This window comes from Bicyclus anynana, chromosome 4 (genome assembly GCF_947172395.1).
Source record: "Bicyclus anynana chromosome 4, ilBicAnyn1.1, whole genome shotgun sequence".
NCBI lineage: Eukaryota > Metazoa > Arthropoda > Insecta > Lepidoptera > Nymphalidae > Bicyclus > Bicyclus anynana.
Genome location: NC_069086.1, coordinates 298,216 through 325,937, shown reverse-complemented (window position 1 = coordinate 325,937; position 27,722 = coordinate 298,216). Strand labels below are relative to the sequence as shown.

Sequence of the window (27,722 nt, the reverse complement as noted above, 5' to 3'; positions counted from 1 at the left end):
AAAGAGACCTCGGGGACGTAGCCCGATGCGTTGGTCAGATCAAATCCGCACCACTCTCGATAAAAAAGTACACGATGCTCTACAAGCCGAGCCGCATGGCGTGACATCGTGCGGAAAAAGTTATGAATATGTGATAGGGGTCACGACCCTCAGTAATGAGGAACACAACGCGGAGAGAGAGAAGAAGATACATATATGTATATCTACTGTTGGACTCGCAGTCGCACTCTGGTGACGTCTTGCGCTCCTCGTTACTCGGTACTTCTAAATACGCTTAATACGCGTTTATGTCCCTGCTCCGTACTCGTACGCCATACGTCTTCTATCAAACCTAGTGTTAGGACCTGCTCCAGTATATACGCCTCACCTCTACTGGGTATAGTAGTTACCTTATACGTCAAGTCCAGCTTTGTATGTAGCTGTAGGACAAACAGTTAAGCACGAATGAGACCACCGTATCAGCCGGATCAATGATACGAGGCCCCCGTATTACCGGGTCCCTTAAAAGTATGTAAGCAAGCTGCACTTTTTCTAATCATCAAATAGGACTTAGAAAGCCTAGTCTAAAAGGCCACCAAAAATAGGATACAAATTGAAAAATAATGTAAAAAGTACAGTGGATGACAGAGAGCTTTAAAGCACACAACAGTAGATGCAGATCGATAGTTCAGAAGTGGGTTTCCGTGTCACGACTCACGGCATGCTGCGCGGAGCGGCCGGTATTGTCTATTGATGAGGCTGTTAGGCTTACCATACCTTCATTACCTAACTGACTGACTGTGATGTTACAAAGTCTACACAATTATTGAAATCACATTGACCCAATACTCAGCCACGTAAACATCTGTGTACCTGCCTACTATTTGTAGGTACATATGTAGGTATTCTGTGCTACTACCAAATGTTTTCTGTGCTAATACCAGATAACATGCGCCAAACTTCTAGTCCGCTCTGAACTGAACACAGCGACCTGCGCTACTATTAGAATATAACGCCGCTTGTTGGGATAATTTTTTTTAATGTTTTTATAGCATAATTACCTGGCTATAAAGTGCTATATTAATACTTTAGGTACTATACTTCGTCCCCGTGAAACCCTGCCCCTACCCTAATCCGTCCGTATTCTGGTTGTAACCTGTCCACTAATTTTCAGGCAAATCGGCCCAGCACTTTTTCAGTTATAAATAGTGTATCTAACACGACTTTCTTTGATATGATCCAGACCATCATGGCCAGAGTCTCCTGAAAGAGTGAACCTGAATACAGACTGAAATAGTGACGTTATTGTACAAACACTTCAACACTTGAATGTACCTGTGGTGCGAGTCCGCTATTTTATACTCGTTGATGTAATTCCAACTCGGCTGGGCTGCATTCGGGAAACTTCGCGACATCTTTTCGTCCGAAATTCCTCAGTGCCTGAAGACAAAAGTCTTCGAACAGTGCGTGTTGCCAGTGATGACCTATGGTTCCGAGACTTGGTCGCTAACTATGGGCCTCATAAGAAGGCTCAGAGTCACACAGCGGGCGATGGAACGAGTTATGTTAGGAGTATCTCTGCGTGATCGAATCAGAAATGAGGAGATCCGCAGAAGAACCAAAGTCACCGACATAGCTCAACGAGTTGCGAAGCTGAAGTGGCAATGGGCGGGGCACATAGTGCGAAGAGCCGATGGACGGTGGGGTCCCAAAGTGCTGGAATGGCGACCCCGCACTAGTAAGCGCAGTGTTGGCCGACCCCCCACCAGGTGGACTGACGACATCAAGCGAGTCGCAGGGATTCGCTGGATGCAGGCGGCTCAGTATCGTGATGTTTGGAAGTCCCTACAAAAGGCCTATGTCCTGCAGTGGACGTCCATCGGCTGATATGATGATGAGAGGGACGAGCGCAGAAGCATCGCTTAATGCGGCCCTAAGGCAGAGGAGATGGGTGGAACGACTCTAAGGGCGTCTCTTCTTGGACTCTGACCTCTGCTTAGAGTCAATCGCATCTTGAGTCATTACGAATCGCAGACGTTCGTAGGTTTGATGACTTCCAGCCTTCCATAGCTCGTTCCATCGCCCGCTGTGTGACTATGAGCTTCTTATGAGGCCCATAGTTAGCGACCAAGTCTCGGATCCATAGGTCATCACTGGCAATACGCACTGTTCGTGACGATGGTGACGATGATGCTACGGCAATTATACAATCAGAAAAAAAGGCCAAAACTGAGTACTTACTATTGGATAACCCTTCAAATCCAAATTCTCATATTTAAGAATTTCCGGTAAATAGAGAAACTAATATTTTGCAAAGCCTAAGCCAAAACCTCAATTATTCATAGCTTAACGCAACTGCATTAAACGCAGACGCGTTTTTCTATTTAGAGAAATTTCAAATAATCCTGTCACACACTAATATGCCTGCCCAGCCTGGTACAGCCGAGGATTATTAATATTATTATAATTAATTATAAATAATGAATGATTCTTATTCAATTGAATAGTTCAAAGCTTGGTAATTGACCTTGGATTGGATACTGCATGGCGATACCCATGTGTTGAAAAAACTTCAAGAGTCACTTGTGGAATAATACTAATCAAATGCTGGCAGTCCCAGAGTAGATTTGTCTTCTCAGTGATACAGGGGTGGTTAAAAAAGTCGAGTAATGTGTTAAGTCCTAATTAGGAAATGGGAAATTCAATATTTATTTTTAAGAATTTTCACCTATTTAAGGATATTTTCATAAATACTATGCTTGACAAGAGTCATTACTTCACTTACACTTGATTCTATGATATACTCGGAATATAGTTTTCATATCTTGACCAGAAACTACTACATTTACTAGAAAATATTGAAAATCTGTTATAATTCTAAGTTTAAGAAATCAAAAACGTATGATTTTAAGGATTTTATTTTATTTTAGACTTAAATTAAACAGGTTTAGATCCTTGATGGATACAACATCTGAAACAAGAAAATGTGAAAATTAGCACAAAATATTCATTATTTTTACCAAAAAAAATATTGTAGGTGGTAGATTTTTTATAGTAATTGTCTGTGTTATAATTAAAAAACAAAAGATGGAAATGGTATGCCTGTAGGTATGTCCATGATACCCTCCAAAACATGTCTCAAGAGAAAGACAAAAATTTCAACCAACAGATACAGATTATAACAGAGCAACACATCCTACAATGTCCTACATTCTGCCCCGCACCATCATTTTGGGCAGTAGTGAGCCTCATGCACTTGTAATTTCAATATTGACATTACCTTCAGACCAAAATAATAATGCTGTTAAGCAGCAGAGATAATCATGTTAAGTTTTTATTTGTTTATTACAAAATAACTAACTCTGATGATATTTTAATTCAACTTTATACAAACAGAACACAGAATTTCACACAGATTGCCGTTACAAAGGTTATCTAAATAAATCTGTCTATTGAACAAAATTGCTAAAAATTTAAAAAGGAGTGCATAAGAATGGAAGAAAACAACACCTCAATTATTAAAAAGAATTAGTTGTAGCAAAACTTCTTTAGGCTGAGGCAGGGGTTATGGTGGGGGTAAGGGAGTGTACCCCTCCCTACTAATATCCACCACACAAAAATATGTGTAAAAATAACAAATTTCATATTATGAACCTACAAAAGGTTAATTTAAAAACTGATTGTCATGTACTTTCACAGATATATTAGACTAAGGAGCAAGTTTCTAGACCTGTAACCAACAAAGTAGAAAAATCAACATAGGTCGGAGGTAAGACAATAAGACAGAGAGTCAGAGACAGCCAGACCTTTGTCATGTTAAAGCTGAAAATTTGTCAGCTTATGCTCCTACTATAGATGAGTACCATAACCAACTATGGAGTTTGGACCGTGGTGGCTTTGGGATAGCAGGTTTCAAAGATCCAGACCCTCAACCAGCTAAGTATAAATTGTATTTTTTTAATATTTTTATCAGCATATTAAGAGAAATGATATCCCCAAGACACTTGGCTGCATCCTTCACTAGAGACGACCCTTGAAGTTTTATATTATTTCAGTTGTATAGTTTAGAGCATTCATTCTTATCTGTTGAACAGACTTTATATGCAAAGCTAAAACATAAACTAATGAGATGTGTTGTTAGAGGATAGCAACATATTTCATTAAGGTCAAATCAAATAATAATAAACAATGTATCTATAAAAAATAAATTTGTCACAAAATCACAGGCATACCATATCTTAGCATTCCATGGATTCACCGTTTGGGTGCCAGGTCCATTGCGTGGTAGAGAAAAACTCCGAGCAGAGTCCTGAACTTGTGACTACAGGCTGTACTGTACTACTGTACTGTAATTCTGTAGGGTTAAGGAATTCCTTGCTCTTCTGCTCATGTTGTTCTCCCTGCCTAGCCAAATTTGGTAAGATCCTATTAGAGCAGCTTTGGATACTCATTCTAATAATGAACTAGCTGCACTTGTAGAGAGGCCAAGGTCTTTAAGCAAGAGATTTTGCTAGTAATCCTCTTGCATCTACTTCTACGGCGTACAGACTAACTACATAGCCATTTATAGTTATTTGTTAGGTCATAATATTATGAAAACAATTCTCACCACACGTATTCTGTGTCCCATAGCCTGTGCAGGCAGGTTAGACTTAAACCTGGCTCTGACACTGCCAGAGCTACCGTGCGGGCGGGTCACCTTGCCCCAGATTGCACGCAGCTTGGTCTTCTTGCCCCGTGGCCCGCCAGGGATTGGAGTCCTCTTCTTAGCTCTGTATACATATACACACTTCTTGCCCGCATAGAAGATTGCATCATCCCTGTTACGTGCTCCTTCAACCTGGAAGTGAATTAATTAAAATTAAATAATTTGTTGAATTTTCAAAGAGAAACACAAATTGTGATTTTGTTAATCAGTGGAAATTTTGTCAACACTTGTTTTTCAGGTTTCAAATGTCATAAACATCATTTAGAAGTAATCTAGATTAAAATTTAAAATTGGAAAGTGATTAAATTTATTTACAACATTGCATTAATCATTAACATATGGTTAATATACTAATATAATAATGTGTTAAAATACAAAACAAATAGCTTTTAGCCCATTCACATAAACAAACAATTTTATTCAGTAGTATTTACGATAATTGAGATTTTCAATTAATGAATAATAAATAAATAAAAATCCTATTATTTATACAGGTAATTTTGGTTAAATAACTTGAAACCCTAACATAACCTCAAAAATACGTACTTTCAGAAGAGCTGTGTTTTCGTGTTGGTTCCGAAGACCACGTCTGTATCCTGTGAAGACTGCCTTGGCGTACAGCCTCCCATGTCTAGCCTTAGAGGAGACTTTGCGGACGGCTTTCGGGGTCTCCGCGGGTGCTGCAGGCGCGGCTTTTGCAGCCTTCTCCTTGGGAGCTTTGCTTTTAGGCGCCTTCGCCTTAGGCGCTGTCGATGGCGCAGCGTCACTCATGCCTTAAACCCAATGATAAAAATACTAATAAAATTATCACGTATTGTCAAGAGGTTATACTGACAGCTAACGTAAAATTAATCTCAAGTTATCTACGCTATCATCACCAATCCAACACTTATTATCGATTGAATGAATCAAAATGTTAAACGCACAAATATTAAAATATGTATTTTACGTAATTAAAAGCTTTTTATTTGAAAATCACAATTTTAAAACACTAACCGGACACTGTTTTGCTTGTTGAAATGAAAGAAAGGAATTTGTGTTGCCAGTTAAGTTACCAATTAATATTTATTAATTCTTGATAATTGATATCGCCCTGTGTTTTCGAACTTTAACTATATTAAAATCTGTATTAATTATTCTTTTTGTTTCGTTTTTTCTTTAAATAATTCCAAACCCACAGTGCAAAGCTTCAAATTATTATCTGTGGCGCTCACAATCAAGGATTTTATTTTTCTAGTCAGGCAATACCTGTAACATGGAAAAGACATTGACAGCTCATTGATAGATAAGTTGTCCTATTTTGGTTATCTGTAATATGAACTACACACGATCTGATCCATCACCAACATATATTATAATCACAAACGGATTAAAATGTACCTTGGGACTTGGGAATTGAATTAATAAGAAGTTTGGCCAAACGCAAAGTAGCCTATAAAAATAAAGGCCTGACATCAGAGGAGTTAGAAAAATTATTAAAAGAGCATAAAAAGAGTAATTTGAGATATGTTCCAAAGAATGGAATGGAATTGAAAAATTTTGCATTATTCTGTTCATTCTTTTTTTGCCCCACTGCTAAACACGAGGTATTCGATGACTAAGAGAGATTTAGCTTTGTCAAAAAGTTGGTTAAGTGTGGATATTTATATAGTTTCATAGAACGCCCATTATTCCAAAAAGTCAAGAGGCGCCGAACTCCACACCTATTTTTAGTTCTGCCGCTTATATTATGTTCTATCTGCTGAGTTATGCATAAATTGTTTTTGTTTACACGTCTCGTGTTCAAAGTAAACTCGAAGTTTAGCGAGGCCCCTAGATTGAGTTACATATAAAAATACGTAAATGTGCTTTACTTTGGTTAGTCAAACCACCTAATAGTCTAAATGACATTGTGTATTACCGAAATCATATGCTATATTTTTGATTAGCTGTAGGTATTCGAGATGTTAGATTTATTAGTACATACTTACTGAAAAGTTGAAACAACTGCACAATGGTGTAAAAACAAGACCACTAAGGTTGCCCGTGTAAAGTGTTTTTCAGATAGCATGGGTACGGTGACAGTCGCCTGTATAACGTTCATAATATATTATCATGAATCGATGCAAACTTTCGAGAGTGAAACGAACTGTCACCCGCGCCATCTTACAAGAAACGAACTTATACGGTGACTTTTGTAGGTGGTTGAATCCGATCGTGTACAATGCGTTTAAATTGACGACATTTGACAGCGGTAAAGTAAAGTGTCTGATTTGGACCAATCAGAACAAACCACGAAAAGAGACGAAGCAAAGATGGATTGTGGTCCTGTCAAATAATTAGTTTATCTTGAAACTGTATTGCTTTAATTCGTAATTAGGTCTGAATTAACACAAATTTTAATTACAACAATGGACTACCTATCTAATATTAACTGGAACAAACTTACACCATGTCTCGTGTTATTAGTATTAGAAGTTTTATTAGAGTGTAAGTGGAAGGTTATATTTTTGTAATTATTTTCAGTTTATTCGTACTTTGTTTAATATTCTGGTGGTTTGTGATGTTGTGCCGTACTAACGGGTCTTAATGTAGCTATAAATTATACGTCGGGTGTTAAATTCATACATTTTCTTAAAATAATAGTGTCGTCACTTAAAATAAATTTGTTATTTCGACGAGACTCAGTCCCAGATTTGTGGCGACAGTTTCAGAATGCTCGTCACAAGCGGAGGTGAACAAACACCTGGAGCTGGGGCGGGACTTCCTGGCGCGCGGACAGCTCTCCGACGCGCTCACTCACTACCACGCAGCGGTTGGTAAGTGGACCATTGACAACAGGAGCTTGGCATAGAAACCACTCTCAATACCTGTGTATTGTTTATTAAAATATTTATCTGTTATCTATGACATTGATAAGAATATAATGTCCTTTTATTCTTATCCAGAATTTTCTGCTGCATTTTTCATTATTTTCAACAAAACTAATCTTTAATAAATGACATTAACTTAAAAATCTATGTAGGTCAACTCACAAAATTATAGTAGTTATTGCTGTTTTATGATGGTAATCTATACTAATATTATAAAGAGGTAAAGTTTGTAAGTTTGTAAGTTTGTCACATTTTTTAAATGGGGTAATCTTCGGAACTACTGGTCCGATTTTAAAAATTCTTTCACCAGTAGAATGCTACATTATCGGGGAGTGCTATAGGCTATATTTTATATTGGTATCATATATATTAGACGAGTTATCACAGTTTTTGTCTTACAGGTCGGACTGAAAATCCTCTTAAACAGACTTATTCGCATGCGCTGCCTTAACCATTGAGTAAAATTTAAATTAATGTATGGAGACTTTATGTATCTTTAAAAGTTCTACAAAAAAGTCCGCGACACCATATATCTATCTTCTATATATTAGCAGATATAGTACCTTTTGTGTTTTAAAAATTATTAATTTTAAATACTTAGGTTTACGTCATTATTTATACAACTAAACTTTAATCCTTATTAAAATAAATTATTTAATAATCACAAGGATATTATGGAGATAAGATTTGCCCTTTACAGTATGTTAATTACTTAAATAGTTTCGGAGATAATACAAAATTTCTAAAAGACGCAGAAATTCCGCTATATGACGTCGGGCGCTTTCATTTACGTAGTTCCCGTTCCCGTGTGAATATGGGGATCAAACATAGCCTATGACACTCGCAAATAACGTAGCTTTCTATTGGTAAAACATTTTTCCAAATCGGTCCAGTAGATCCGGAGATTACCTCCTACAACCACACGAACTTTACCTCTTTATATTATTAGCATAGAAGTCTCTATTTCTCTTGGTCATACCACCACTCTCGAAGGACTGGACCGATTTTGCTAAGGGTAGGAGAAAGATAGAGAAGTTACAGGGTAGGGTAGGGTAGGGTATGGGTAGGGAAGCGTAGGGGTAGTGAAGCGTAGGGGTGTTGTAGGGGTAGGGTAGGTTTAAGGCCGGTTTTAGGGTAGTGGTAGGGTAGGGGTAGAGGTAGGGTAGAATTACGGGTAGGATAGGGAAGTGGTAGGGTAAGGGTAGGATAGGCGTGAGATAGGGGTATGGGTGGGGAAAAAGTTAGGATGGGGGTAGGGGTAGGATGGGGGTAGGGTGTAGGTAAGGTAGGGGTAGGTTTGGGATAGGGTGGGAGTAGGGGTAGGGTAGGGTAGATGTAGGGGTTGGGTAGGGTAGGGTTGGGGTAGTGGTAGGGTAGGGGTAGGGTAGGGGTAGTAGTAAAGTTGACATCGAAATTTACGCGGACGAAGTCGCGGGCGTCCGCTAGTATTTGTATAAATACAGAAAAAATGGTAATGTTATCATAATCATAATATATTGGACATTAAAGCTATCTATAATAGTTTTATTAGAAGTTAATTGCATTTTAAAGAAACACAAATATTATATCTTAAAAAAAACCATAGTATTTGAACCACACTTGTGTAAAAAAGTTAAATCAGAAAAAATTGTATTTCAATAATACTTTTAACTGTTTTTCTTTTATAATTCTGCAGTTAGATTGAAAATAATATACTGCCAAATAATTATTTTAGGCATTCTGAATGAATATTTTTAGTTAATACATCAAGTGAAGTACTGTTATAGTTAAGCATTACTTGAAGGTTATTAAGCAATTTCTCTATTGGTTACAAGGTTAAGCTTGTTGTATAATATTATAGCAAAGTAACTAAATGTAGAAAGTAAAGAAGTGTAATTTAAAATGGTTAATGTAATTGAAAAGCTATTTAAAAATTATTTGTCAAATAGTTACTCATTGGACATTAGGAATAAATTAAAATTTGACCAAAACCATATCTTTATTTCAGAGGGGGACCCACATAATTACCTTACATACTTTAAAAGAGGCACAGTGTACTATGCTCTGGGTAAAGCAAAGTTTGCATTACAAGACTTCACCAAGGTAAGTCTACATGAAAATTATTTACCTTCTTACATAGTAATTATGTTTGAGTTATTTTGTCTATTTTTAAATTTAAGTGATTGCAAATGGTTCCTGAATTGATCACCATTTTAATCTTTAAATCTTAGGTATCTTAATTATTGTTCATGTTCCTCAATATACATGTGAATCAAGTTGTTTATATAAATTTTACCGCTACTCAGTTAACTAACTTTGTTGCTTGCTTTCCTCAGAAAGATCTCGCATAACCTTAACTTTCAAAAATGAATTAAATTTCACAATAAAATTTGTTTGCTTCAGGTGTTGGAGATGAAAGCAGACTTCACAGCAGCCCGCCTGCACCGCGCCAACGTCTACCTCAAACTAGCACAGTATTGGGAAGCCAAAGAAGATTATCTACAAGTTGTAAGTTGCTTTATTACAATACACTGCACACATTACAATACACACATATGTATTATATCCCTGATATTATACATATGTGTGTATATCCACAATATATATGTTTTTTTTGCTTTGTTGTGTGATTAAAAATGTGAGGGAAAATAAAAAAGTTTTAGGTAAATTTTAACCAATTATTTGACCTTGGATATAAAAATACATTTGAGCCTGTCACCAGGTTATCAAGATCTGACAAGTTAAAATGTATTTATGCTATAGTTAATAATTTTTGTTTCATTATCCACCAAATGGCAATTATGGATTTGAACAATGGATATTATTACACTATTATCTATATCTTAGTGATTGTTATTGTTTGACAGAGGAGATAAGACTTATTGTGATAATATGTTAGTGTGCTATCAGCTGAGGTGAGTGTCACCTGTTATTTCATCAGAATATAATTGTTTTGTGCTGTGGAGTTTTATGTGGTGGAATGGCAATGTGTGTACACAATGACTCAAGCTTTGGTTGGCGACCTACTATCACTCAGTAATGGATAATGGGGGAGGAAACTGATGAAGTTCCACAAAATACAGATGGACATTTATGCTGTGCAGTGGAAGCAGACATTTTTGTCTGCCCTTAGAACTCCTTAATCAAGTCCTCCCCAAAAGATTACCTTTTTCCTTTGCTTCATATCTTTGTATATAGTCTGTGCTAGTATCTCTTAAGTTTCAGGTGTGGCAGAGTCTTCATTGCATATACTCCTTTACAATATTAATATTTGTCATGTGTCAGACGTACAGTGAGCCGTACAATGAAGAAGCGGCGAGCATGTACCACCGGGTGGACGAGCTGGCGGAGGACCTTCGCCTGGCGGAGGCGTACTACCGCGGGCGCGACTACCGCGCCGCCGCCGACCTCGCCACGCGCCTGCTCGAGGTGTCGCCCTGGTCCGCGCAGCTGAGGCAACTGCGCGCCGAGTGCTACATTGCATTGGTGAGTGTGCACCTTTACTTAGCTAGTTTGCCGTCCGATCTGATATAAACTAATAAAATTAAAAAAATAAATATTAAATGATATTATCTGTTTGTTTAGGATGACCTGTTCTCCGCGGTGTCGGACATCAGGTCCGTGAACCGGCTGCAGCAGGACTCCACGGCGGGCTACCACCGCCTCGCCACGCTGCTCTACCAGCTGGGCCACGTCAGCGACGCGCTCAAGGTGAGCACGAGATAGGAACAGTTCTCTGCGATGTCAGACATCAGGGCCCAAGAATGATTATGCCTCATAACCTTATTGTATGAAGGGAAAGATTAAAATTTTCTTTGTAGTGTTCTGCACTGTTACAATAGTAAAATATGTTCCTGGCAGGAAATCCGCGAGTGCCTGAAGCTGGACCCGGAGCACAAGCAGTGCTTCCCGCTGTACAAGAAGCTGAAGAAGGTGGACAAGCTGCTGCTGCAGTGCGAGGAGCAGGCGGCGGCGCGCGACTACGGCGGCTGCATCGCCAGCGCCGAGCGCGTGCTGGCGGCGGAGGACGAGGTCACGCTCGTGGTGTACGAGGCGCGCAAGAGGCTCTGCAGCTGCTACGCGAAGGTGAGGGCTGCCACCGATGACTCGACTGACTGACTCGTTCTCGACCACTGACCCGTCGTGTGCGCAGGAGGAGCAGTTCGCGGAGGCGCTGTCGCAGTGCGCGCAGGCGCTGGCGCTGCAGCGCGAGCCCGCCACGCTGTGCGACCGCGCCGACGCGCTGCTCGGCCTCGACATGTTCGACGACGCCATCCACGCGTACAAGGAGGCGCTGGAGCTGGACGAGGGCTTCCAGCGCGCCAAGGACGGGCTGGGCCGCGCGCAGAAGCTGCAGAAGCAGTCGGAGCAGCGCGACTACTACAAGATACTCGGCGTCAAGCGGTCAGTGCAACATGCTGTTGTTGTGAACTACCAGTAACACGTAAAACTTTCGAATTGATAACTTAAAACGCACTTTTTTAACTTTACTCCATAACTACTAACTACTATAATGAATAAAATGTATTATTGCAATAAAACGCTAAAATAAAATCAATGATAATCAAACTTTCTGATGACCATATTTACTTAAATATATTTCATAATTACTTACCATCAGAAGAAATTGTAGTCAAGCACTAAAAAAAACTAGATCCACAATCGCTCTTACCATTGGGCCTTAGTAAACCTCACTAATGGTAAGAGTGGTGGTTCGATTTCTGCCCTGTTGGATTATATTTGTTGTACCCATTCCTAATATACAGTCTTTCCGACTAGTTGGAGGGGAATGAGAATATTGGTCATATCTAACATATGGATATGGCAAATATTCTTTAAAAAAAAACAAAAATATAGTGTGGTGTGGTGCGCAGGTCGGCCAGCAAGCAGGAGATCGTGAAGGCGTACCGCAAGGCGGCGCAGAAGTGGCACCCCGACAACTTCCAGGGGGACGAGAAGAAGATCGCCGAGAAGAAGTTCATCGACGTCGCCGCCGCCAAGGAGGTACGACACATACACAAATTGTCGACCAGTAGCGGCTGCACCGAAGCATCGCTCCCTTCGCTGCGATAGGACGAAAGTTTTATTATAAAAAAACAAAGAAGAATTATTCAAGGAATTCAACAAAATATCAAAAATCAATTATTTTAAAACATGTTTTCACTCATCTACACCACTCACCTATTCACCGCCTAAACTATGTTCAATGACTTCATACTTAGGAAACAGTTTCTTATGTATGAAGTCATTGAACTTTGACCTAGTTTAGGCTAAAGTGAACCTCAAAGGTACCGACGAGCCGCATTTTAACAGGATATTTAAATGTTTTCATAATTTTTTTAGCTAGTGTGAATTAGCTTGAGGTAATTTTTTAATATTGTTCAGGGTTTTCTTGTATTGGACTAATAATAAACTGTCGGGGCGGCTTGCAGACGGTACAACTAGCACGGTGTACACGAGATACAAGCTAACTCAAACTATATCGTTGGGCAGGTGTTAACAGATCCGGAGAAGCGCGCGCAGTTCGACGCGGGCAACGACCCCCTGGACCCCGAGGCGCAGCGCGGCGGCGGCTTCCACGGCAACCCCTTCCACCACTTCCAGCACGGCTCGCCCTTCCAGTTCAAGTTCCACTTCAACTAACGGAGCCTTGCGCCGACTGAGCTGATCTCTGGACTACGGAGTGCTGAGGCGTTTGTGCTCGTCAAACTATTGTTGACTCTGCTGGCATTCAAATAAAGTTGAAAATCGATTGATATTTAAGCTCTAATCGCTTTTCGGAGATTTGTGACGTTTGACATTACGCCGTATCTTCAGATACAATGTTTTGTATATGAGGTTATTTAAAATATTTTTTTGAGACTCAAATACTGGGAAAATATTGTGATTTCTTGAAAAATTATGTTTTTAGATACAGTATTTTGCTATGGTATGCTAGTTCTCTTGGAACTCTGTTCAGTGGGCCGGTTGAGGGCCTCTAGGAAAGTCTTCCCCGGGTCAGCATGTCAGTAATAGTTTGACAGTAATAAATGTATGTCTGCGCCTTGAAGAGCGATGTCGACTGCTAGAGGTATAAGGTTGACCGCAATATTGACAATATATTGTCAATAAGGATGGGTTTTTGTTAGAAAATAAAACTGTAATAATATTAAGTCCGCCAAACTTGCTTTGTTCAGTTGTTGTTTGTCCAGACGAGGTTGGCGTGCAGTGATAATGGGCAACTTTACCCTACTTTTGTCAATATAACTAACTTTACCCTACTTTATTCACATTATATTGACAAAATTTATTTGGTGTGTGAGCAACCTTATACCATCGATCAACAATTTAGTACAACTTTCCTGAAAAACACTTCCAAGTTTTTTTTTTTATAAATATTTGCCATATTTTTTATAATATGACCAATATTCCCGACCAACTAGTCGGGAAAGACTGTGCTAGGAGTGGGTACGACAATAGATCAACGGGTTGAGGATTGAACCGCCACTCCTCGGTGATGAGTCCAACCACTCTTACTGTTGAGCTATTGAGGCTTTTGTTAAGTTACAAATACTTTTGCAACTAACAACTAATATGAATTTCTGTTCTACTTTATTTTCATCAATGGCTATATTTCAATTCGTAATAATTACGAATCTGTACCATGAATGAAAGCCTTGTTTTGTTACCTTTTATAACTAACTAGTTAAATAAATTGGGTTGGGGAGCCACAAGTACTTTTAAATAGTATATTTCCTGCATAGTTTCCTAGTAGAATAAATTAGTTTATTTTTCCAACATGGCGAATATTTTATGTTTTTCTAGTCAGACTATAGTAAATTGTTGATTAGCTTAGCTCGACTTGACCGACATTGGAGATAAGTGATGATTCGTTCGTTATTTATATACAACGTGTGCTTATTAGGATATGATGTGTAAATATTGTACAGAACGCCTTACATACTTTATACGGAATTCATGATTGCATATCTGCTTTGCAAGATTTCGACGTTTCGAACGAAAATTAGTTAGAACCCTAGTATGACACATAACTTTTGTAATTTTAACTGTAGTAATTCGTACTAGGGGCGCGATAGTACAACCTTACTTTTGCGTTAATGCAGAATTAGTTGTTAATAAATTAAATACATCAAAAAATTGATTCTAAGCAGCCGAGTAGAGCTATTTTGAACTTGTTTCAGATTTAATCTAAACATATCCAGTCATTGCATCTTAGTACATTATTTATATTTAATTTTGTTATTTCTCATATTGTGTACCTAATTATTTTTTATAATTTTACATTTGTAAAACACTGTTAAATTTATTGCATGCTAAAATTAATAATTAAAATGCAAATTCGAGCACCACTGCAGAAATACATGAATGGTGTCGGTGTGTCTTAATATTTATCACTTAATAAAACAATACAAAGTCAAAAATATGCACTTTTTGTTAAAACAAGGCACTAATTAATAAAAAATAGATAATGTAACAGACATGCTTGCTGTGCAAGTTGCCATAATAACTGTCTTGTGTAATTTACGGAATGTTATTTATTGCTAATACAACATAATATAGTTGATATGCCTGCATCGAAATTGTGCATTAGATCGTCCAAAATAAATCTAATTCGTAATGCCGATTGCCGGCGTTTGTATTTCTTACGATCTATAATTTATAAATAGTAAGAAGTGTAATATCTATAATAGGCTAGTTGACAATACGAGCAAAAACGCTGTCGGCCATACTATGGTCTATATTTCAACTGTTTCATGACGTCACGTGAACAAATCCAATCCAAAAGCTGTTTAAAACAAAACAATTAGCTTGACATTTATTACATCAGTCACAGAAATGGACTATTGTCCTTTACGAAATAAATATTGTTTATATTCAATTTGATATGAGTCAACTATCCTGTTTATAGAATGCTCTAAAAAAATACATGTTTCAAGATAAATTTATACATTAGCCGTATGGGATTATAATTTATATAACGCTTGACTAATCAAAATAGTGTTTTTGTATGAAGAATAAAAATGATTAAGTTTAAAAGCCGTGCACGCATTCGTTACATTGTCTCTGGTTTGTCGAGTACGAGTTTTTGTACCTATCCGATAGATGGCGTGAAACTTGACAACTTCGGACTGTTAACCGTTGTTGTAACTAGATATCGCATATTTATATTAACACTCAAATTGTCCGATTTCAGTTGTTGTGATATTGTAAATGATCTAAGACCTATTCCGATGTATATGTTACCGTTAAATTGTAAAATACGTTAGTTTATTATCTCACTCGTAATATTATAATTTACCATTATATTGTGTACTGAAAATACTGATAACAATTTAAAGTGTTATTTTTCAGTATATAATAATTTATCGGAAGTGAAACCTAAGACGTTAAATTGTAATCAGTATTTTCAGTTCATTATATGACGGTAGATTATAATATCACGAGTGAGATTATAAACTAACGTATTTTACAATCTAACGGTGACATATATATGAGATAAAGAATTAGAACAAACAACATTGCTTAGGTCGAGAACACAAACATTTCTCAATCGGGTTGCAATAGCTTCGCAATGATAGAACGGACTCATGGTTGATTCTATAGCTACATTATTTTAATGGTTCTATAAATTAAAGCAAGATATTATTTCCAGTGCGATGTGACGTCTTGCACCGTTTTCTATCTGTTGATGTGCCAGCTTACAATAATCCGGATAATGTTTATATGACTGATAAGAACGGAACTTCTAGAACCAACTTACTTAGACGACCTCAGTCCGACTATGTGTTTGTTTGCGTTCTTTATCTGACATGATTTCCTGTAAGACAATACATAATTTATATTACTTTATTCGCTTTACATAATATATTGCCAGTTACAAATGACAGATTGCTAGTCTTAATACAAAGCCAAGGCGAGGTCTCACATTGGCTACTATCGCTTGAACAGTGTGACTGATTGACTGATGGGAGTTTGTACTTATTTGATCCAACGACATTTTATACTATAGACATGTTACGTGCCTACAAAATCGCCGCAAAAAGTGAGCCGAATTTTATGTTTAATTTTCTTTGCGATTCAATGAAATGTGGTCAATTAGCCGCTTTTGTTCGCATCAGCTTCGATGTGCTAATGACTAATCCATTATAAAATCTTTGATTGGATCATGTAAAAGTAAACTTGAATATCATGTCGAATTGAAACAGCGCCATCTACTTACGGATTGTGTTATCTCTTGTTGCAACTAGATGGCGTAGTTTTAATTTCATTTAAATTCAAGTTTTTGTATCAATGTTCAATTATAGTCACACAAAAAGTTGACGCTATTTATAGTTTTTCTCGCCTTTTTTACTGCAGCGATACTAATCAATGTGAGGTCAACCGATAGTTCAGAATATTAATTAAATATTTATTACAGAGTCTAATATTATTTGTTTTATAATAATAGAAATGCAAACCAAAATAATTGGTTGAAAACTTCGAGCCGGTTTTAATCGACTCCAACTGTATTACATTTTAAACTAGAAAGTAAAATTCATTATGCACCAGAATTCTACTTTATCTTCTAATTCATTCGGTTAATGAATCCGACCCTTACTGTTGATTATTGCACAAATACCGACTAAAGCAAGCTACTTCAAAATAATAATAATGTTATACTATAGTCTGACGAGTTCGTGGATGACACTCCCATGATATGCGGGCGACGGGGGAAATACTGCGCGTGTGTGAAATCAATCACAAAAAGTGGAAAGGGAAGTGAGTTGCATCAGTTTTCATTCATCGCTACACGCCCCCCTGCCCGCGCAGATCATGGGTGGTGTTACGAACGAAGCCAAGCTATAAATCATGCAACAATAATAATAATTAGCATTTTCTAAGCTCCGTCCTTTGGTAATAAAACTACCAAAATATTTAATGCAGTTGGAGTCGGTTGAATTTAATAATTTGATATTTATTAATTTGTTATTGATTCTAGTTTTATTTTGCGATCCCAGGCGACAGGCAAGTGTGATAGACACGTAGACTAGATGGAGTACTGTCGCTGTTGCTGGTTCTCTCAGTCACAATAAATGTACTGATTTGTAATTCTGTTACAGATTTGCTTTAATATACTTTCCTGGTTATCATTATTTAAAGCACTATTGGTATAGTTTGGCAAGTTCGATTATGACACTCCCATGATATGCGGGCGACGGGGGTGAGACTGCGCGGGTGTGAAATCGTCCGTGCGGGGAAATGAGGAGCATTAATCGTGGGTTTTTCATTCATCGCTACACGCCCCCCGGCCCGCGTGGACCATTGGGAGTGTTACGAACGAAGTTGCCAAGCTATAGATCTCACGAGCCGTTGCTCGCGTGTAACTAGTGACGACAGAGGAGCGGGCGAGGGATGCGTTGTTCACTCATTCATTCACAGTCGCTCGTCTTTGACGTCATAGTTCTGCACTTTACGTCATTCGCTCAGATAAAGGTATTCTATTTTTTCGAAACATGGTTCGACTTTATTTGTACATAGAAAGGTGTAGTCAGGCGTTTGTATGTGTGAAACTGAAGGTACATCCGCGAACTATAAACCTGTTTATAAAATGTCTTATGACTGTAAATGTGACATATCTGTTGTGTCCACTATTCGTTAGTTTAGTTATACAAACGTTTGTACTACTACATCCAAAGTGAAACCGTCTTCCTGAAATAGAATAACTCTATATGCGTTTACCCATTCAGTGAACACACCAATAACACAAATTGTGAGGCAAGATGTAAAGGAGAGCTATAAATAAAGAAAGTGCGTGGTTCAGTTTGTTTATAAATATTTATTGAAATAAGTTATTTGTTGAGATTCTATGTGAAACCAACATTGTAAATATTCTAGAATATAAGGATTTATGAGAAGTTTTATGTATTTTATTAGACTTCCTCCTTACACAAATAAATTATATAGCAACAAATATTTTAAAGATCAGTCTTATCAAATAACCCACTCGACCTACAACAAAGTTAGATATTCAACCTATAATGCTTTAAAATCCAAAAAACAATGAATCCTTGGTAAAGCTCAAGATATCCTTAACATAAGTCAAGCTTGACAAGCTTGGGAGACAGGTATGACAACTCGAGAAATGGCAAAGTTATTTTCTTTATGTCAGGTTATTTGGTGAGTGAATGCTTATAAATCATCGCGCGTTCTGTAGGTATTTCTTTTTCATAGTTATAATTAATGGACAAAGCAGATAAGCCTAACTTGTTGGTTAGTCCTGAATTAGCATATATGCTAATCACGTCTAGGGGGGCACTAGAGATTTATACATATTGTACCCACGGTTACTATTAACATTTTATAAAATTAATTCTTTGCAGTGTACTTAAGGATAGGGTGGCCACAGGGGGACATTGCTTAAGGCATCAAGGTGCCTTATTTCCGGCACTGTCGATGGTAATTGATGTTATACCGCCTATGAATAGAATGCTAAGCCTGTGCAACAACTAAAAACACAGCAGTATGGTCGGTATTTATAAGTCTACATTTTTATTGTTTAAAAGAAATCAATCGCTATTTGTCGTCGTCCCACAGCAACTTGGACTTCCTGCCCCTCTCTACTCTGAGCCTCCTAGCGACCCTCTCGATCTCGTTGCCGAGTTTCTCCTTGCTGTCCTCCTTCTGGCAGATGTACCGGTGCGGCACGGCGCAGTCCTGCCCGCGGTACACGTAGGTGCTGCGCGTGGGGTCGGACACCAGCGCCAGGCAGCGCCCGTCGCCCGCGATGCTCGTCGAGTTGGTGCTGTTGGGCTCCACCGGCTTGGCCGAGTGCGACCAGATCCACAGCAGGCCGGGGTTCAGCCCGCCCGTCCAGAAGTCGTTACCTGCGGAGTGGTACTTTTGGTATTGCGAATATGCCTTACAAACACATAACGAATTAATTAATCGTGCGGAAGGATCGAAGGATCGTAGTTCGAGGAATCATGGTTATCATTTAAGAAATTCTCTCCTTTTGTGCTATGGATCTGTTTCACAGTACATAAAGTCCAGACGCTGATTATTCTTCGCTAAAATCTGTAGATGTGCTGCTCTGACTAAAGAGAACAAGAGAATAAGAGAGTGCATGCGAGTAGGTACCTATAGGAGATTTCTATTTAAACTAGAGGAGAAATGGAGAGCACATACCTATTTACACCTCGCATACAGCTGTAGGTACTTACTTGTACATACACTGCTTATAAGTTTTAAGAAAAAGGCAATTCTCAAGATTATAAATAACATAGTTGTTCAAATCGAATCAAATACATAAGACCTCGGTCTCGTGTTCTAAGAGTTAGTATACCCAGGCTGCAGGCAGCACATACAGCTATGACCTACACAGTATTGTCTGCCGTACTGACCTCTAAGCTTCTTGTCAGACAGCAGTTTGGAGTAGAGCGTCTTCCTCTGCGCCTCGTCCACCAGCTCCAGCAGCGCGGCGCGCTCCTTGCGGCACGCCAGCGACGCGCCCTTCCAGTCCAGCGCCGCCGCCGACCACGAGTAGCACACGTCGCCCACGCGCGAGTAGTTCGCGGGACACGGGTCTGGAATGTTCCGTGTATGTTACTGTGTTAGACATGTTGAATCTATGTTGGCCTATGGGCCACTCCTAGCAAGTGCAATCGTATAGGTTGATGGTTTATGGGAAAAGCGGCAGGCGTTCACTGATCCGCATCGTACGTGCGTCCACTGATCCTCATCGTTTAGGGATCGCATCGAACGGAATAATAACTGTTTAATGCGATGCGTCCAATAGGTACCTACATATTATTATGCGAATCGGTGGACGCCTGCCTGCGTTTTTTGCATGACCTTCTTTAAAAAAATACCTACGTGGACTAATATTAATAAAAACTTTAATTTCTTTGATTCAGTCGAAATCAAGACTGCTGAAAAAGACACTATTACCAATTGTGCGAGAGGACGTCATTTCTTTCTCAAAAGTGTCTAAACTTATACAAAATAGGCAAAGATCGCTATCTGCGGTAAAAATATGTTTAGGTAATTGTGAGCAAAGAGTTAATGAAAATACAATCACGTATACCGGTAAGTATAAGTAAAAACAAACAGACTAAATAGGTACTAAATTATACTAAGTAGCCGAAGTGGTATAATAGAACGAAGTGGTAAAATCCTCACCTGGCTTGGACTCGACTCCCGCCAACAAATAGTGCACGCCCTCTTCCATCTTGCGTAGCCTCTTCTCCATGAGGTCCACTCTGTACACCAGCTTCTCGATGGCGCTGAGGAGGTAGAGGTCCGTCTCCGTCACCTGCTTGCGCGGAGGGTCGTCCACGCGGTCGATGGAGTTGGGGCTGGGCCGATGATCTTGTTGAGGCGGTGGAGGCTGGAAATTATAATTCGCTTATAACGCTGCAATGCTCCTCGCGCTGTCACTGTCCACACACTGCTCTACTAGCGCAAATAATCGAGATGCCCCGTAGGTACCTACTAGTACTACTACTACTCGCATTCACGCTGAAAAAATTGGGAACGGCAGACAGGACGAGCGGCAAGAAATGGAAAACGAGAAACGTGGCCACACGCCTCTGCTTACTTTCCACGCTAATCGTGCAATATGTGTGCGGGCGGGCTAGATACAAGTAGATAGACATAGGTACTAGTTATTACAGTCGTTTTCACGGCGGGCGTCTCACACCACGTCAGAGAAGCTAGTCCTCAGAATCGTCACCCCCCACACCCTGACGGGTGTGAAAGAAGGATAGTCAGTATCAATCACGCACTTCACTACCAAAGCTTGAAGCTCTACTTAATTATCAAGAACTAGCAAACGCCCGCGACTTCGTCCGCGTGAAACTCGATGTAATCTTTCAACTACCCCTATCCTACCTTATCCCTACCTACCCTACCCCTACCCTATCCCTACCTACCCTAGCCTATTTAGCCTATGTTACTTGTGGATAATGTAGCTTTCGAATGGTGAAAGAATTTTTAAAATCGGTCCAGTAGTTTTTGAGCCTATTCATTACAAACAAACAAACAAACATACAAACAAAGTTTTCGTCTTCATAATATTAGTACTTATAGAAGTATAGATTACGTGTTTTATTTCAACGCGATACCTTTATTTACTTTACTTCCTGTGGTTTGGATTTGAACAGTATAAACTTTAGATTTAGAGAAGTCATGTCAGAAGCGACGCTACAACCGGTTCGTTGTTTTAAATTCTTCTGCGAAGAGAAAAGTACTTTAAAAGACAGGTAGGTAAAGGTACCTTCTAAAATAATAAGTTGAGTAGGTGCTATAGGTACTATGTAAGCGTATACATTTTTATATGTATGTGCTTCGATTTTTTCGTTTTAGTCGTAAAGGCTATGTTAGGATTTACGAGTGGCGTGGGTAGTAATGGGCAGAGATTAACTTTAAACTAAACTTTAAAGTGCAATTAAATATCATGTGTCTCAAACGGTGAAGGAAAAACATCGTGAGGAAACCTGCATACCAAAGAATTTACTTAATTCTCTGCGTATGTGAAGTGTGCCAATCCGCATTGGGCCAGCGTGGTGGACTAAGGCCTAACCCCTCTCATACTGAGAGGAGACTCGAGCTCAGCAGTGAGCCCAATATAGGTTGATGATGATGACTATCAAGGTAGAACCTACCTAGTAAGGACCAGGATAGTAGTAAGGATACCTATTTAGTCAAATACTCTATCGTGACTTGTCATCATGATACATTGTTACTTACATAGCTCGGCTTAAACTTGTCCTTATAAGGCTTTGTAGGGCGGTTGACGATCTTCCCTCCACCCGGTTGACTCCCTTCCCACTCCTTATACCCTTGCGGCACGTGCATCGCATGCGGAGCCGCGTGTAGTTGACTGTTTGGGTGAACAGGGCCTGGTGCCTGCGGCTTGTAGCCCGTTAGGGAGAGGGGGTGGTTCTGTGGCGGTTGTTGAGGAGACGACTGCATGTAGGGGGGCTGCGGGGGCGGCGGGGGCGGGGACAGGTAGGGGCTGTCGAAGCGTTCTGCTACGTAGTACCCCTTTGTTGACGGCAGCGCCATTACTCGACCTGGAACGTTGGAATAACATTCATGCTTCATTTATATTAATGGCCCCCTAGAAGGCGGCCTCTATTTTTATAAGAAAGAATATAGAGCTTAGAACCACCACGCTACTTCAAAGCGGGCGGGTTTAGGGTGATAATGTTAGATTCAGTAACGACCACTATCAAATGTTAATAACAATGAACGGGTTTTACGAAGTTATTCAGATATTCAGTGACGGATGGCACAGGATAGAATATTAACACGTTCGCTGCGGCACTGATTTTTCAGTACTTTTTCAATACAATACGAGGTTTATTGACCTCGTACTAAAACTTTTTGTGTTGTGGTACGAGGTTAATTGACCTCGTACCGTGCGATTCGAGGTTTTTTGACCTCGCACTAAAACTGTGGTGTGGTACGAGGTTAATTGACCTCGTACCGCAGCGAATGTGTTAAGTGACGATATAGTAATACTTTTATCATGATACAGGGCCATTCCACACAATACACAGGCGAAATGTACCAACGTCCTACTTCCAGATCGGAGAAATATTTACTCCAACAGGTCGTAAATACGTTGTTAGGACTAGGAGTGGACAATAGTCCAGCGCTATAAGGGTGCGGTGTCATGTGCGATCCCTTTACCAGTGCGGCTTAGATTGCAGAAATGTCCTCGTATTTATATGTATTTAATGGCTAAGTTGGATATGATAATGGTTGGGTACATGAACTAGGCATCATACCATGCCTGTCCGAAGTGACCAGTGCGGAGGTGGCCCAGTCCTCGAGCGCCAGGCCCCACAGCCCCTCCGGCGAGGCACACTCCTCGTGCTCTGCGGCTGAGGTGGAGTTAGAGCAGCTCGCGGCGCCCACCAGCAGCGCTGCTACTGACACCAGAATTACTGACATCTGGAAGTATCAAACTGTACCTACATATTTACGAATGGTAGAACCTACCTATACAAGAAGGTTTTAGGTATATCTTGTAATATTACCTTTACGTTCTATTTAAAATATAAATGTAGGTAGGTATAGACAGGATCTTAAAAACAACAGCAAAACAAAGTTTGTTAACAATAGCACCAACAATTCAAGCAAAAATTTATTTATAAAATTTAACGTTATATTGTTCCATAAAATTGCTTGGGTAAATTAAAAAAAAAATATTTATGGAAATTACATATGGAAGTTTATGGAAATTTGAAAATTAAACCAAGAGATTGTCTCTCAATAATTTTAAATTGAGTTAGCTGTCAAACACAAACTTATTCATAAAGCCTAAAGTATAGTTAACATAGGTATACGGTGAAAAGTGTAGGTGTAGAAAACTACTGTAAGATGGTGATAATAAAAACACCTGGATGACTTGGTAGGACTTTTACTGGCGGCATTGTTACTTCCCTCAATCCTACCTAGAAGCTTTATGCAATTGAAACCTTTGCAAAGTTTACAAAAGGTGACGTTCAAGTAACCACATTATGCATACTCGCAGTTACGTTAGATGTACTTGGCACGTCCGTCGTTCATTCATCTCCGGGCGGTGTCATAACACGGCCACGAGCCACGATTGAATCATTCACTGCACGTCGCCGGTGACCCACATAAACTACAACAATACGCGGATTGTGATTGCAATCTGTGACACGTAATAGCGGTTATCATAATATGTTTTTGTTTATTGCTGTTTTCTCTTTCATATTGCACATAGACTTTACATAATGCAATAGTAAGTACCTATCACGTACGTACCTATCTATCTACGAGGTACCTAGGCAACTAGCTATACATAATATACATAGCTAGTTGCCTAGTTACTACTACAAGCCGATATTTTTCATTTTCATTTCTGTCTAAATATTAGATCCAAAAGATTGTCGCTTGGCACTTAAAAGTATCCCACTGGTAAGGCAAAGTTGTAAGCACCTACCGAGTCGGATGCAATATTTATGACGTCTCCGAAATGAGCTGCGATAGTCTCGACGCGCAGATCATACTATAAAGTCAATGCCCTACCGCTGCGATACGTTACCGGGGATACCTTAAATCTTTCACGATTCGGGAACATCATAAAGCTTGCTCCGACTATACGTATAGAGCATAGAATTAGTAAGTCATTTAAGAAAGCACAAATTGTTGTAGCGCAAAAATATACGACATCTACTCGTAGATCTATGTACGTTTTGGTATCTAGATCCGAGATGTGCGTAGTCCTGTATCCGTCCGCGTCCCGACACATGCTTGTTTATCGTGTCTCGGCTCTCGCCGAGTGTCGTGTGTCGTGTGTCGGGGTCACGGCTGCGCGTGCGGCGCGGGTTGCGCAAGGCGGAGAAAGCGCCGCTCGGTCGCAAGCAGTAAACAAGCGCGATTTCTCGGCATCCGCTTGCGACGCCGACGGCGGGGTTTCCTCACGAGTCACGGCTGTCATCGGCAGGATGTTGCTTTCGTTAATAAATGTCTTACATAACGCGTAGAGCCTCGATAGTTATACGATTATGAGGCCGTAACCCGTCCGTGCAGTGACGTGATTAAGATATTTAATGACGGCAAGCTATTTGTACAAAATGGAAAATTCCTTCTCCAGTACAGGTTTGTAATGAATTTTCACCTGGGTTGCATTTTTGCGTTTATGAAATGCACGCCACTGGTTTGTGAGTTTGATTGATTATTGTCGCTCTTTAATTTTAAAGTTGTCGCTATTGGCAGTCGTTACAATGTATTACCTAAATAGGAAAAGGTACGTTAAGTGACGGTAGCAGTCCGAGTATTTATTTGTGTAGTTAGTAGAATAACACCTAAAAATGCCTCGGATTTTAATGGACGTACAATTAAAATCCGAGCCAATTATAATTTTTCTTATTTTCAGGAAAGAAGCATGGGTACTTACTTACTTAACAACTGGGGCCTACATAGATTTGCGAAGAGAGTGGCGGGACTCTATCGTTATCTCACAAAAATATACACTTATAAAAATAATAATAAAAAAAAGATTCCGACAAATTGATAACTTTTTTGAAGTCTGTTAAAAAGCTAAAGACCTAGGTACATAATATAATGCTTATTGTACCTACGAGTATGTATTGCATGTTAGCCATGCACTGTCGTTTAGAATATGTAATATTTTTTCTAATGTAGAAGATAATATTATGAGGGCTAATACCTAGGTAATCACTGAGTAATTTAGTTGAAATGAGGTTCAGGGAGGCCATTCTGCCCGCAGCACTCAGTGAAATCGCTGAAATACAACAAGCCAAAACAAACAATGACCGCAACGTTTTACCAGTTATCATTATTATTTTAATATCATTGGTTATCATAACGTCGCTAGACATTTGGTTAGGGTACACAAACTATGAGTGTGGCTGTGTTGTGCCTCTGATACCGCTCCGTATACTCTGGCTGAATGGCCCAGTTGGGTAGCGTCACGCGAGGCACTCGTGGCTGCAATCGGTCAAGACCTACCACTGTCAGGTGTCATATAAGCCATGACGAATTATGACAAATTCTGGGAAGCTCTAGTCTCCTTCTGTGAGAATGTTCACAAATTATGACACACTTAATAATACTAGTAGGACCTAATCTGATCTTCAGAATTCTATAGAATTCAAATTCTGGACACCTCGATTCTAGTAAAAAGCTACCGGCCTAGCCATTACATTAGATGCTAGTTTTAAAAACGGTCTAGGCGTACAATATAATATATCTCAGTATACTGCGATGGACTGAACGACGTGAAATGAATAAAACCTATTTTCTAGACTTTATTAATATTTCTTTTATTTCCTGAGGCTCGTATTATGAAGCGAATAGCGACAAATGTTAGTGTTAAGCGTTGAAAAATAAGGTTAGTGATATAGGGTTAAACAAAGTCGTACAATATATTTTTTAGGGTACGTACATGCAAAGTGAGGATGAATTTTTTATCGTTTATCCCATGGTGTGGTGTGGGTATTGTTATCGGATTTTTGTGCATTAGATAAGGGTTTAATGTGCTAATACGGAACCCTACACTGCGCGTGGACCGACACGCACTTGACCGGTTTTTTTAATTGATGCTATTTTACATCGATTTTGGCTTTAGTATAGTTTAAATTGAATCGTACAATTTTACCTTACTTTCTTTCCGCTGCCATAATATTATACGTGAGACATTGCGTGATCGTTGGTTTAGGTACCGGTTTTACATTAGATAGAATGAAGTATTTCTTGAATGATCTAAGGAAATTGGCTCACTTTTAGCCGATTTTAAAAACATTATTATGGTGGTGTTTTCAAACTAAAGAAAAAATATGAATGCTAGGTTAGTTTAGTTGTGTATAAATTGCACGATTTTATTTTATTTAATCGACAAATCATAATCAAAGTATGGAGTCCCTACAAACAAACGAACTTGACTTTATTCGAGGACAGCAATCCCTTGAATTTAACGAATTTTAAATTTTGAATTACATTTATAAATACTCGTATTTAGACATAAATACATTTACACTTTATCTGAACTTGTACGTATCTGAAGTGAATTACGTAAAGTCTGAAATTTTACTGAAAAAGACATCCTGCGAAAAGCCTCCTTAGCTCCTCGATTAAAAATAAATGTCCACAGTAAAATGGTACACAACGCCGAAGAGTCCTGGGTTTGAACCCTATCCGCTGGCCTAATGAGGTAAACTCGTAACCACTGCTAGTCCCGACTAATTTAACGGAAACAGGAATATTGAGCGTATTTTGAAATATAATCCAGATATTCTTTTTGAAAAATGTGAATGTTTAGCCCGTCAAAACTATATAAATACACAAAGTACAAAGTATTTATATCTAGGTATGTAGAGACACAAGGATGTATGATATGTCGTAGATATTTACTTACGTTTATGTTTTCCAACAGCTGCGATCTGCACCGCTGCACACTCTCGCAAGCCAATACTTTTACCACCAGCCTCCAGCGGGTACACAGCACACGCGCGATCACACAGACCACCCGACCACTACTGCTGACACCACTCACGAGTGCACGCAAGAGTATGTGGCGAGTGAAATGTCTATACACACGCCCTGAAGTTAATATACAAGTAATGTCGAAGCTCTTGGCCTGTTGCGCAGGGTTTCTCAAACTTATGGCTTCATGCACCCCCTTTAAAGTTTTCAGATGACAGCGAAATTCTAACAACCCTAACTTT

The 27,722-nt window shown here is 39.3% G+C and overlaps 3 protein-coding genes across 3 annotated transcripts; 1 reads left to right on the top strand and 2 right to left on the bottom strand.

The window, feature by feature from the left end:
* Positions 1-2,881: 2,881 nt before the first annotated feature.
* On the bottom strand, positions 2,882-5,841 carry LOC112048941 (60S ribosomal protein L35a). Its single transcript, XM_024086652.2, has 4 exons — positions 5,684-5,841; positions 5,234-5,460; positions 4,589-4,819; positions 2,882-2,950 (listed from the first exon to the last, which is right to left on the bottom strand). The coding sequence occupies exons 2-4, from the start codon at positions 5,456-5,458 to the stop codon at positions 2,927-2,929; spliced, it is 480 nt and encodes a 159-aa protein (XP_023942420.1). The 5' UTR covers positions 5,459-5,460; positions 5,684-5,841; the 3' UTR covers positions 2,882-2,926.
* Positions 5,842-6,947: 1,106 nt separating this feature from the next.
* Positions 6,948-18,413, top strand: LOC112048944 (dnaJ homolog subfamily C member 3). The gene is made up of 10 exons (XM_024086654.2): positions 6,948-7,156; positions 7,375-7,485; positions 9,527-9,621; positions 9,922-10,026; positions 10,804-11,004; positions 11,104-11,229; positions 11,380-11,604; positions 11,672-11,922; positions 12,393-12,522; positions 13,012-18,413. Exons 1-10 carry the CDS (start codon positions 7,078-7,080, stop codon positions 13,159-13,161), a joined length of 1,473 nt encoding a protein of 490 aa, XP_023942422.2. The 5' UTR covers positions 6,948-7,077; the 3' UTR covers positions 13,162-18,413.
* On the bottom strand, positions 18,315-27,688 carry LOC112048946 (uncharacterized). The gene is made up of 6 exons (XM_024086656.2): positions 27,413-27,688; positions 23,292-23,457; positions 22,246-22,571; positions 20,677-20,884; positions 19,899-20,081; positions 18,315-19,382 (listed from the first exon to the last, which is right to left on the bottom strand). Exons 2-6 carry the CDS (start codon positions 23,455-23,457, stop codon positions 19,072-19,074), a joined length of 1,194 nt encoding a protein of 397 aa, XP_023942424.2. The 5' UTR covers positions 27,413-27,688; the 3' UTR covers positions 18,315-19,071.
* Positions 27,689-27,722: the final 34 nt, after the last annotated feature.